The sequence below is a fragment of the Papio anubis genome, chromosome 6, assembly GCF_008728515.1.
Source record: "Papio anubis isolate 15944 chromosome 6, Panubis1.0, whole genome shotgun sequence".
Lineage (NCBI taxonomy): Eukaryota > Metazoa > Chordata > Mammalia > Primates > Cercopithecidae > Papio > Papio anubis.
The window spans coordinates 128,517,711-128,531,170 of record NC_044981.1 but is presented as its reverse complement, the minus strand read 5'-3'; the positions used below and the strand labels follow the sequence as shown (position 1 = coordinate 128,531,170).

General features: G+C 40.1%; 1 protein-coding gene and 1 pseudogene across 1 annotated transcript in view; one reads left to right on the top strand and one right to left on the bottom strand.

Annotated features, from left to right (window-relative positions):
- Nucleotides 1-13,460, bottom strand: part of SGK1 (serum/glucocorticoid regulated kinase 1) — a 150,223-nt gene that overhangs the window by 80,829 nt on the left and 55,934 nt on the right. The window contains exon 3 of the mRNA XM_021937835.2: nucleotides 12,234-12,449. Within this exon, the coding sequence (XP_021793527.1) occupies nucleotides 12,234-12,449 (216 nt within the window). The remainder of the gene's footprint in view (nucleotides 1-12,233; nucleotides 12,450-13,460) is intronic.
- Nucleotides 7,170-7,278, top strand: LOC116275567 (annotated as a pseudogene).

Here is a 13,460-nt window from a genome sequence, read left to right as displayed (position 1 = left end):
GATTGAAAGGTGAAATGGATCCTCATCTCCTGAAGATGACATACAGAAATTGCTTTAAATGCCTTGTGAAAATCCTTAATAACCCGAACTCTGTTTCCCAGTTGAGCTATATTTTCCTTGTTCCAAATTTACCATTTCATTTCAGGCCTCCAGGCCTTTGGTTATTTGCCCCATCTGTCTGGGCTTCTCTTCCCCACCCTTCCTTATTCACTAACTTACTCATCCTTCACTTTAACTTAGATTTCTCTTCTGCTAAGAAGCTTTCATTGGCCCCCACATTGTCGGCTATGGGAACCCTCTTATGTACAGTCTCTATCTCCCCCTCTTCTAGCACTTGTCACAGTGTGTTGTAACTGCCTGGTTGCTTGGATTTTCCCCCTGTCCTGGAAGCACAGTCTAGGGCACTTACTGCCAAGCCTATGACAGAAACTCTCAATAAACACCAGCTAACAGAATAAACTCAGGCTTTGCTGTGTGCTGGGAGAGGATTCAGCATTCTGGTGTCTGTCACTTTGTTACATAGGTGGTCACTACCTGAAAGGTCTGCTTTCACGCTGGTGTCAGATTTGCTTGTTTTAAAAATAACTCAGGGCTGCTGATACATGCAATTCTAAGCCAAGGAGAGAACCATAATGGTCATCAATTTCTTTCTTTCTTTTTTGTTGCCACCAAGTTAATGCATTTAACGTTTTCTAATCTACAAAGACCTATAACCTCTGCTCCCTGTGTTACTTAACTAGAGAGCTACCTATCTGCTACTCATCAAACCCAGCCAGAGGTGCTGAGTTCTTGCTTTTTTTTTTTTTTCATATAGAAATCTAGATGAATCCTCTGAAATGGTCTTTTTAAAATCAAGTCAAAAGGAAAACAACGGGAAATACTCACCAAAAGAGAAAAGTGAATCGAGGACAGACCTGTGTGTTTACAACTCTCAAGGCCAATGAACATTGGAAAAGCAAACTAAAATGATAGATAGCAAGCTGCGGAATTTGGCTTGACTTTAAAGTGGGTTTTAATATGCTCTTATATCACTGTCTGCTACTCAAGGTCGATAAGAAAAGCTTGGTCTTCTTACGGAACAGAGCTGAGTCACTTATATAATACCAGCGCATTTCGGTTGATTGTAATGATTCTTTCAAGAGATGATGTCACACAAATTGAGTTTTGCTTGAACCTTGCCTAAAAATAGTTTGATTTATTTACTAGGTCAAAAAGACAAGAGGATCTAACATCAATGACAAGTAAAAATAGAAAGATTTATTTATCCTGAACACTATGGACAAATGTGTGTCTCAGCACATTTAAGTTTATCCAAGGCTCTTTGTGTAAGTAGAACGAACCAGAAGCAATTTGCTATATGTGAATAAGAAATATCAAGGTGATATTAATCATTTTTATCTCCCTTTTCTGTAGAAGATTTGTAAGAAGAGTCTTTTCAGGTCCCCAAAGGTAAACTTTACGATTAAATTATACAGTTTTAAGAAATTATCACTAAATCTTTCCCCCATTTTTTTTAACCTTTAAAAAATTTTGTTTGAAACAGGGTCTCGCTCTGTTGCCCAGGCTGGAGTGCAGTGGCAAGATCATGGCTCACTGCAGACTTGACCTCCTTGGCTCAAGCTATCCTGCCTCAGCCTCTCAGTTAGCTGGGACTATAGGTGTGCGCTACTACACATGGCTAATTTATTTCATCTTATTTTTTGTAGAGACAGGGTCTCACTATGTTGCCCAGGCTAGTTATGGGTTCCTGGGCTCAAGCAATCGTCCTGCCTTAGTCTACCAAAGTTCTGGGATTACAGGTGTGAGCCATTGTATTCAGCCCTCAGATTCTTCATGTTTTTGTTTAATTTGTTCCTTATAGAGTAGTTTTCACTACAGGGATGTTACTTGGTAAATTAAATTCTATCATTTCAATTAACAACCCAAGAAAAATATATGTATAATGATAAACTTTGAGGAAAAAGAAATAATTGCAAAAAAATGAATTGGCATGCAGTTAAACCTTGCTTATCCCTTAAATTTTGTTCCTGCTTATAGATTTTTAGTAGTTTGTATAAAGTCTTCTTTTAAAATTTTAAAAGTCTCAAAACTACTAAAGCAGGATATTATTTTAGTGGAAAATAGCCATATGGTTTCTGGGAAGGATTTTACTAAAGGAATAAATTTAATTAGAAGCAGGAAAGATTTAGTTACATACAACAAAAGCCAACAAAATATGCTCAACCCCAAGGGTAAGTGTAACTGCTGGCTAGAGATTTCCAGGAGAGGACAGGGAGTAGTTTTCCTAGAATATTTTATGTCCTAAATAGCCTGGATAGAGTCCCTTATTCCCTTCCAGACTCATCACTGGGAATGTGGCACACTGGTGGGCTGTAATTCACTGGAGAGCTTATTAAATAAAAATCAAGTGACCTATGAGTGCAGCCAGAAACTTGCTTTACCCACAAGTCCTGACCCTGAAACTTAATTTTTGTGACTTGAATTATGTCTCTCTGTTTAAAATTTATTTATTTAGAGATGAGGTCTCACTCTGTCACCCAGGCTGGAATGGAGTGGTACAATCATTGTTCACTGCATCCTCAATCTCCCAGGCTCAAGCAATCCTCCCATCTCAGTCTCCTGAGTAGCTGGAACTACAGGTGGGTGCCACCACGCCTGGCTAATTTTTAAAATTTTCTGTAGCGATGGGAGTCTTTCTATGTGACCCAGGCTGGTCTTGAACTTCTGGGCTCAAGCGATCCTCCCACCTTAGTCTCCCAAAGTGTTGTGATTACAGGCATGAGCCACCATGCCCAGCTAAATTATATTTCTAAATACAGCAGAAGTATGTACTTCATGGTAGGTAAAGCTATTGTTTGGTTGATGCTTAGAGAAGAGAAAGGGAGTCCATGCTATCTCTTTCTGCACTCTAAATCCTGAGATATAAATCTTTAGATTCCTGATCTCATCCCTGGAAGAGAAGGGCAGCACTGACTCGAATGGAGGTGACTTCCTGGCTCTAGGAGCCCCAGGAAATAGGATTGGAAACACGGAAGTACTCCTGGAGGAGAAGGATTTAGCTTCCTGGTTATCAGGCTCTCTGGCTGCTCACACAATGTGTACGTTGCACAGACAGTAAGCCAGTTATATTCGAACTCTTTCACATGAAATTCTTCTCTTGGGAACAAGGGCTTGATCAGGATCTTTTTGGGAGAAAGAGTATGCTGATTTTAGCTTCCAGCTAACGTAGATATTCTCTCTCTGTTAGCACAAGAAACAAATCTGATTCATTTTTGTAAATTTAACAACCAAGACTCAGATTAAAAAAAAAAAAAAAATTGATTGCGCCACTGCTCTCCAGCCTGGGCAAGAGTGAGACTCCACTTCAAAAAAAAAAAGTTGCCACAGACATGATTGAAAGGGAATTTAAATCCACATAAAAATAATTCATCTAAGTTTACTTAGTCCGGTCATTTGTTTTATGTGCTTTCTCAAGGATAACATGGTTGAAAATTTAGTGAAAAATAAAGACTATTGTGTGTGATAACTTTAGGAATCACCAGACACCTCTCTCCAGAGACCACAATACATCATGCCAAGAGCAGAAAACTGAGAGAAAAGAGCATTTTGAAGTACTGTTATTTTAATCCCCATAAGCCTATATACAATTTTTTGATATAAATTAAAAGAAACCAGAAATCTATAAAGCCATCTGGCTGATTTAAGTATATTTTTTATAGCATCTTTTTAAGAAAGATCAGAAAAACTCAAGACAATATAAAAGTATGTCAGTATGGAAACTATTCCTAGCTGATCATTTTACTTCCAAGCCTTCTGGGCTTCAAAGGGACAGCTCAACAATTTTGAGAAGAACTATAAAGGTAACGATATACCTTCTTGAGCCTAACAGATGGAGTAAGACATTTGAAATGCTGAACAAGCGACATGGGTCAGAATCCATCCCAGAATTGTATGAAGTCAGCTTAATTAAAAGTGCTTTCTAGGCTAAAGCAGAGCATCGCTTGAGCTCAGGAGTTCGAAACCAGACTGGGCGACAGTGAGACCTTGTCTGTACTAAAATTTAAGAAAGACAAAAAAAAATTAGCTGGGCATGGTGGTGAAAACCTGTAGTCCCGGCTACTTGGAGGGCTGAGGATTGCTTGAGCCCAGGAAATCAAGGCTGCATTAAGCCCTGATTGTGCCACTGCACTCAGTCTGGGCAACAGAGCAAAACCTTGTCTCAAAAAAATTAAAAAAAAATTTCTACAGTGCCCTCTATTATTTTCTTTGTAATTTCTACAGTGCCCTCTATTATTTATTATTGTCTTTGTAAAAAAGAGGCAGTAACCTTTTATTTAATCATGTCAACAACTCAGTGTTAATTCTTCTGTTTGTGGTAACGTGGCTAATAACTTCAAGTCCCATGGGTCCTTCCAGAGGACTCTGGCTTCACTAGGCCTTTAAAACAGCACACAGTGCCTTGGCTTCAGCATTTGGTCGCTGACTAAGCACCTTTCAAGCTGCCTTCAATTGAAAGACAGACAGCAGACTCTGAGGAAATCCTTGCTCAGCCAAATGTATCCCATATGAGAGGGCAAACTTAATGAGAATCAGTCCCTGGCATGCAGCGCCTCTGGAATGTGCGTGATTTACAGCCAGCATGGGCTGCAGAGTTTTCTGTCCTAGTCTCTCCTTTTCATGTTAAAAAACCAAAAAATTGCATTAACAAAGTGTCAATTTTAGCTAATAAAGGCAAAAAGGAAAAAGCACACTAACTTTAGCACATGTATGCAAGGTCCTGGGAGGAGATAAGAAAATGAACACATTAGATTCACAACTGCACGGAACTTAGAGACTACATGGACATGCACACACATATCACACAGGGCAGAGCAAACTGACTGACAGGCAGAAGTACAACCAAAGTGCTGTGGGAGCATAAATATTGTGTGTTTTCCATTTTCCTCCAAGTGCCTTTATTTGTAGCAGTGGAATGGTCTCATGGTGCAAAATCCTGTTTGTGATGCTGCCTGGCTTCCTATCAATTGGGTGGAGTTGTACCTATTCACTTTCTACAAGTGAGGCTCCTGGTGGGTGTGGTGTTTTCCCCAAACCCACAAGTAATAGATTAATATGGTATTGAAACATTTAAACAACATAAACAAACTAATGTTCTCCTTGACTCATCTCCTCCACCTAATCACTGGCCAATTCTAATCCCTGGAAGGTGGTAATCACCATTGTCATCTGATAAATATACTTCCAGGTCTTCTAATTTACATTTATCCACACATATATACTCACACTCATAGATAAACATACATATATACAGACAAGAAGAAAGAAATACAAAGTTAAAAAAATGTGATAATGGTATACACACGTTCAACTTGCTTTTCTAGAGTGATATACCTTGGGATATGTCAATATACACACATCTCACTTTTTTAATCACTGCATAGTGTTCTATGGTATGGATATGTCATAATTAATAACTCTCTACAAGTTTATAATTTTGTTATCTCCTGATGTTTCCATTTTTTCACCATTTCCAACATTGCAATGGATATTATTCTACCTATCTCAGTTATTACATTAGCAAGTATTTATCTGGGGTAGATGTGGAGACATGGATTTGCTAAATTAAAAGGTAAGAGATTCCCAGCCAGGCTCAGTGGTTCATGCCTGTAATCCCAGCACTTTGGGAGGCTGAGGTGGGTGGATCACTTCAAGCCAGGAGTTCAAGTTGCAGTGAGCCATGCTGTTGTCGTCTAGGCTGGAGTACAATGGCATGATCTCGGGTCACTACAACCTTTACCTCCTGGGTTCAAGCGATTCTCCTGCCTCAGTCTTCCAAGTAGCTGGGATTACAGGTGCCCGCCACCATGCCCAGCTAATTTTTGTATTTCTAGTAGAGACAGAGTTTTACCATGTTGGCCAGGTTGGTCTTGAACTCCTGACCTCAGGTGATCCGCCCTCCTCGACCTCCAAAAGTGCTGGGATTACAGGCATGAGCCATCGTGCCCTGCCTTCAGTCTTCTTGAGTTGGCTATTACTAGGAAGTATGAGAAAAATGTCCCTCTCTGACATGAATTTGCCCATTTTTCTTTCTATTTCTGTTAGTTATTTCTTTAAATATTTCCATGTTATGTTAAGGGCATAAAGATTTGTGAATGTTTTATATTCTTGGTAGATACTTTTCATCAACATGAAATATTCCTCTTTGGTCCTTTTCAATTTTTTTTTTTTTTGTATTTTGTCTGATATTTATATTGCTAAAACTACTTTCCTTGTATTAGACTTTACCTGGAACATCATTATTTTCCAAATTGCCAAATCCTTTTACAAACATAGTTTGCAATGTCCCTAGCTCTTGCTATGATCATTTTGGACTATGGTTTCCACATCAACCTGATCATCCTACCCGCCTTCTCTTTTTCAGAGATACTTAATTATCCATTATTTACACAATGGCAAACTTTGTCTTCTAGCACAATTATAAGCTAAAGTGTGTGTGTGTGTGTGTGTGTGTGTGTGTGTGTCATTTAAGGCAGAAAGTAGAGATGAAATTACATGGTCAGGCTGCCATCTTGATACGATCTTATGTTTTCCTTAACACCAGATTTCCTTCTCTGACTCCACTTAAAACATTCCTTTCCTTTCCTTCCAGCTTGGTTGATCTAAATATTAAAGGTGCTGTGAGAGATACAATACAGAATAGAGTCTGTGAATACGTTTAGTCAGCATGCAGCTCTCGAAAACCTACTTTTGGTCTCCATCTCTTTGTGGCCTACAAGTTGGTTTCAGGCTGAATACTACAACTTGTGTTCCCCTAGCATACATTATTTAGTAACAGCTCACACAGCTCTAAGTTATCATCTTTCCCATCTCATTCCCAGGAAGATCTGTTTAATTTATAAGCAGTCCATTTCAGACAACACCCCTCGGGACATCACAATATTGCTGTTCTTCTGGGAGATTCATTGGCAGTATGAATACCCTTGTTTCTTCCATGGGCAAAACATGTTTAACGGCCACTAACTGGGCTATTGGCAAGGCCTGGCACAAACTAAGTGCAATGTAACTCTTAGCAATTTGTGACCATTAAACACAGCATTTATAATGTGCTAGTTTTAAAGTTGAAAACAGCAACAACAACAACAACAACAACAAAACAACTCATGTCCCATGTCTACGGCCATACCACCCTGAACGTGCCTGATCTCGGAAGCTAAGCAGGCTCGGACCTGGCTGGTACTTGGATGGGAGACCGCCTGGGAATACTGGGTGCTGTAGACTTGGCCAGGCGCAATGGCTCACGCCTGTAATCCCAGCACTTTCGAAGGCCAAGGCAGGTGGATCACCTGAGGTCGGGAGTTCGAGACCAGCCTGACCAACATGGAGAAACCCGGTCCAGGCATGGTGGCACATGCCTGTAATGCCAGCTATTTGGGAGGCTGAGGCAGGCGAATCACTTGAACCCAAGAGGCAGAGGTTGCGGTGAGCCGAGATCGCACCATCGCATTCCACCTGGGCAACAACAGCGAAACTTCATCTCAAAAAAAAAAAAAAAAAAACCAACAAACAAAACAAAACACAACAACAAAAACCCCACAATTAATTCATAAAAGACTTGCACTTTATTTGTCTTATTTTATTTAAAACATTCTCACCTTGTTTTCTGTATTTTATCTTTACACATAGAACACAGAGTTTGATTTGATTGTACTCTTCCCTTTACCCCCCTTTTTCTCTTGTTTATTTTCACTTCATAGGTCATTAAATGCCAACCACAGGATCTCAGACGGAAAAGGGCTCCAGGGTTAACTAGCTGAGCCCTATCCTATGATGTCTGAGAGGTTTTGCGGCTTGCCTGAATTCAGCCATTGACCTGTGGCAGAGCTGGCACAAGAATATGGGTCACCTGACTCCAGCACAGGCACATACATTTACGTTTACAAAAGATTTTTTAAAAAACAATCTCATCAACCAACTACTAAAAAACTACTGGAAAGAAACCCTGATGGCGGGCACATATTACCTCAATTTTTATAGGAGAGAACACTGAGCGGAGAAATGAATTAATGATTTGACTAAAATAATCTACATCAGGAGACGTCCAGAGAACAACCTGAGGTCTTTGCTACTGGCTTCTGCATCTCACAGCCTCTCCATCTTCTCACCATGCAACTTCTAAAAGGACAGAGTTTCTTTTCTTTCTAAAAGGACTTTCTAAAAGGACAGAGTTGCCTTTTCAATGATTTACTTCATCATTTCATTGTTTAATCCCTATGAAAACACAAAATATAGATTTTTGGTTTTTCTGTTGAGACAGGGTCTGGCTCTGTTACCCACGTTGGAGTGCTGTGGTACTATCTTGGTTCACTGCACCCTCCTCCTTCCTGGGCTCAAGCAATGCTCCTACCTCAGCCTCCCAAGTATCTAGGAACACAGGCGTCCACCACCATGCCCAGCCAATTTTATTTTATTTATTTATAGACACAAGTTGGTCTGGAACTCCTCGGTTCAAGCCATCCGACCCCCTTGGCTTCCCTGGGATTACAGGCATGAGCCACTGTGTCTTGCTGATGCATATTTTAACGATTAAAAGAAAAAAAAACCTGCCTGGCATGGTGGCTCACACCTGTAATCCTAGCATTTTGGGAGGCCAAGGTAGGCGGATCATCTGAGGTCAGGAGTTCAAGAATAGCCTTGCCAACATGGTGAAACTCTGTCTCTACTAAAAATACAAAAATTAGCCAAACTTGATGGTGGGTGCCTGTAATCCCAGTTATTTGGGAGGCTGAGGCAGGATAATCACTTGAACCTGGGAGGCAGAGGTTCTAGTGAGCCAAGATCGCCAAGATCGCTGCACTTTCCAGCCTGGGTGACAGGGCGAGACTCCATCTCAAAAATAAAATGAAATAAAATAAAATAAAATAAAATAAAATAAATAAAAAGGCTTAGACCTGTAATCCCAACACCCAAGGAGGGGCAGATTCCTTGAGCCCAGGAGTTTGATACCAATCCATCTCAATAAAATAAAATAAAATAAAATAAAATAAAATAAGTTGGGCATGGTGGTGCACAGGGCGTGTAGTCCCAACTACTTGGGAGGCTGAGGTGGGAGCACTGCTTAAGTCCTGGAGGTCGAGGCTGCAGTGAGCCGTGATCGCGCCACCGCACTCCAGCCTGGGCAGCAGAGCAAAACCTTGTCTCAAAAAAATAATAGTAAAATAAAGTATGTGTCATTTTGATTTGTGATAACCTTAGGAAAAAACCAGCGAAGTCTAAGAACCAAGTAATTGATTGCAAAGTGGAGAATGATTTACCTGCTATCTGAGATAAAGGAAAAGGTGAAATCACAATGTTGCTTTAAATTCCTTCCAGCTCTTTGTTTATTGTTTCCTTTTGTGTGGAATTTCACTGTGCATTGATCTAAACCCAGCTCCTACCAGATGGGACATAGAGTAGTCCCTCAAGTAAACATTTAGCACTAGGCAGGTTTGCTCTGTATAGGATATGTAGAACCCTCTCTCTGCTTCTAAGTCATAAATAGTTCTTTAGAGTCTTAAGAAATTGGCAAACTCAGGCTGGATGCAGTGGCTCAGGCCTGTAATACCAGCATTTTGGGAGGCTGAGGCAGGCAGATCACTTGAGGTCCGGAATTCAAGACCAGCCTGGCCAACATGGTGAAACCCCATCTCTACTAAAAACAAAACAAAACAAAACAAAACAAAACAAAATTAGTCGGGTGTGGTGTCAGATGCCTGTAATCCCAGCTACTCAGGAGGCTGAGAGGCTGAGGCAGGAGAGTCGCTTGAACCTGGGAGGTGGAGGTTGCAGCGAGCTGAGATCTTGCCACTGCACTCCAGCCTAGGAGAGCTGTGTCCATTCATTTATGAATTATCTGTGGCTGCTTTCCTTACAAGGGCAGAGCTAAATAGAAGTTAGATACTGTATTTTAAGCAAAGGCTAAAATATTTATTATCTGGCCCTTTAGATAAAAAGTTGACTTTAACCCTTGCATCAGGAGCGATAAATAGATGCTCTTGCATTTAGCATCTTTATTGTTTTTCATGACAAACCTAGAGTCGAACCAGCATCAGGCTAAAAAGCAAAAGGACCATGACTAATGTTCATGGATCAGCAAAGTGCTAACCCAGTTATGGAAGTCTAATATAGTGTTACAGACTCACAGGCTTAGCTAATATGTAAATCAGCAAACATGAGCAATAATGATTTATATTTGCATGGCATTCTATAGACTATGAAACATTTCATATCTGTCTCATTTGATTTTTCCAATAACTCTAGAAAGTAGACAGGCTGGGCATGGGGGCTGATACCTATAATCCCAGCATTTTGGGAGGATCACTTGAGGCCAGGAGTTCAAGACCAGCCTGGTCAGTATAACAAGACCTTGTTTCTACAATTTTTTTTTTTTAAATTAACCAGGTTTGTTGGCGTGTGCCTGAGGTCTCATTTACTTGGGGTGGGAGGGAGGGCGGCAGGGTTGGGGTGGGAGGATCACTTGAAACTAAGAGTTTGAGGTAACAGTGAGTTATGATTGCACTACTGCACTCAAGTCAGGGTTACAGAGCATGACTCTGTACAAAAAAAAAAAAAAAAAAAAAAGGGGCCAGCACAGTGGCTCAAGCCTGTAATCCCAGCACTTTCGGAAGCCAAGGCAGGTGGATCACCTGAGGTCGGGAGTTTGAGACCAGCCTGACCAACATGGAGAAACCCTGTTTCTACTAAAAATACAAAAATTAGCCAGGCGTGGTGTTGGGTGCCTGTAATTCCAGCTACTCGGGAGGCTGAGGCAGGAGAATTACTTGAAATCAGGGAGCGGAGGTTGCAGTGCTCCGAGATTGTGCCATTGCACTCCAGCTTGGGCAACAAGAGTGAAGCTCAAAAAAAAAAAGTAAACAAATAAATATGAAACAGATTCAGAGACATTGCATGATAACCCAGAGTGAAAAGGAACTCAGATTCAATGTCTTCAATCTTTTCTTTTAACAGCTAAAATGATTCTTTTATTTCTAGAAAATGCTTACCTTGCTAAAAAAAAAAAAAAAAGGGTGAGCAGTTATTAACATTTATCATTTTATGATGCACTGACTTGGAAGATCACTTACAATTAACTGTACTTTGCAATAACATGTTCTATCTTCTAAATGCTGTATTTTTGTGTCAGTATGATGGTAAAAATAATATAAGCATTTTATATAATGGTTTTAAAAATCAAAATAAATATGGGCCTAATTAAGTTATAAGTTAAAAATTTAATCTTAAATTTTTAAAATCTTAGAAACTGTGAAACTGCAAAACTGCAAGATGAATCAGTTATCTAGTTTTCTTGGATTACCAAAATATTTTAAAAACAACTCTTGGAGTAGCAGGGAAAAATAAATCTTAGTAAAAATACGAGTATATATGAGCTTGAGAAAAATAATGAAAATTATATATAGTGCTCTGTAAATGGATCAAATCATGTTGAACTAAATATTTCAGTGGAAGCTACAAACCTGTAGATGACTATTACAATCATTGTATCATCTAAGACTTGATCTTCTGTGTGATCAAACCACTTCTGAGGAATTGCCAGTTTACCAACACATTGCTGTATCGGTCTTGGACCAGCATAAAAAATTAATACAACACACTGCATGATTCAGCTAAATGACATTCTGGAAAAGGCACATCTATGGAGACAGTAAAAAGAACAGTGGTTGCTAGAGTTCAGGGTAAGGAGGGAATGAATAGTGGAGGGCAGAGGAGTTTTTGGGCAGTGAAACTTAACTGTATGATGCTGTAATGGTGGATGCATGTTATTATACATTAGTCCAAACTCATAGAATGTATAACAACAAGAGTGAACTCTAACATGAATTAAGGACTTGGGTGATAATGATATGTCAAGGTAGGTTCCTCAGTTATAACAAATGTGTCATTCTGCTAGGGAATGTTGATGGTAAAGTAGGTTATACGTGCATGGGGACAAGGGTATATGGGTGATCTCTGTACCTTCTGCTCAGTGTTGCTGTGAACCTAAAACTGCTCTAAAATATAAAGCCTATTTAAAAAAATAATGTCATGAGCTAACAAAGACCACAATTCTAGGTCCTCCTCAGAAGCTTTACAAATGTGCATTAAAAATTAGTTGTGGGGTATACTATGGCAGAAATACAAGAAAAACAAAGGCCCAGAATTTTTCCAGGAGAATAGATCCAGAGCGAACATGAACTTACTTCACACCCAGATTGGGTTTCCCATGAACACGACTCCTTCTCCTGAGGGAGAACCCCTCTTTGGAAAGCATGTTCACCCAGGCATGCTTGACACAAGGGAGGCTCAAAGTCTGGCTCCTCTGGAGGGATGTGCACCATCGAGGAGCCAGCGTACTTCAGTCTGGGACTCTGATGCTTGTCCACACTGACCATTGGGCTCTTGATCCATCTTCGTACCTGCAATATGCAAAAGGAAAGAAAAAACCAAATACATTTGACTCCCTTTGATGCTTAATGGGGATTTGGTGGGAAATTCAGTGAGACTGAAAGGAGAACTCAGTCTCACAACCTCTCTTATCTTTCAAACTCAACACAATTAGAATTGGTCAGTGCTGTTCAGTCTCTTTCCTAGAGTATGCATTACATGGCTGGTCATTTCATCTTGCTGAGTCTGTCTCCACATTTTTTTTTTTCTTTTCTTTTTCTTCCTGCTTCCAGTGGGGTTAGAATTTTTTCTTTTTAGAGATAGGGGAGTTTCACTATGTTAGCCCAGGCTGGTCTTGGTGTTAAAAGATCCTCCTGGACCAGCCGGGCCAACATGGTGAAACCCAATCTCTACTAAAAACACAAAAATTAGCCAGGCCTGGTGGTGCACACCTATAATCTCAGCTGCTTGGCAGAATCGCTTGAACCTGGGAAGTGGAGGTTGCAGTGAGCTGAGATCGCCCTGCTGCACTCCAGCCTGGGCGACAGAGTGAGACTGTCACCAAAAAAACAAAAACAAAAACAACAAAAAACCTCAAACCCCAAAAACAAACAAAAATAATTATCCTGGCCAGGCGAGATGGTTTATGTCTAAATAGCACTTTGGGAGGCCGAGGCAGGAGGATTGCTTTAGCCCAGGAGTTTGAGACCAGCCTGGGCAATACAGCGAGACTTTATCTCTATGAAAAAAATCACTTTTTTTTTTTTTTTAAGAAAAAGATCCTTTTGCCTCTTAAAGTGTTGGGATCACGAGTATAAGTCACCGTGCCTGGCCTGTCTCCTCATTTGTAAGATTCAGGTAATAATATTTCCTCCCAAGCTGTGAAAATGCTACCACGTTTTACGAAGTTCAAGTATTTTGCCTGGCACATGTTAGGTGCCCAACAGATAGTGATTATTTTACTTTGACCCCTATTATTATGATTATGGTGACAGAAATTTAGTTCACACATTTCTAAGGTGAATTGCTAGTTACCCTTATAA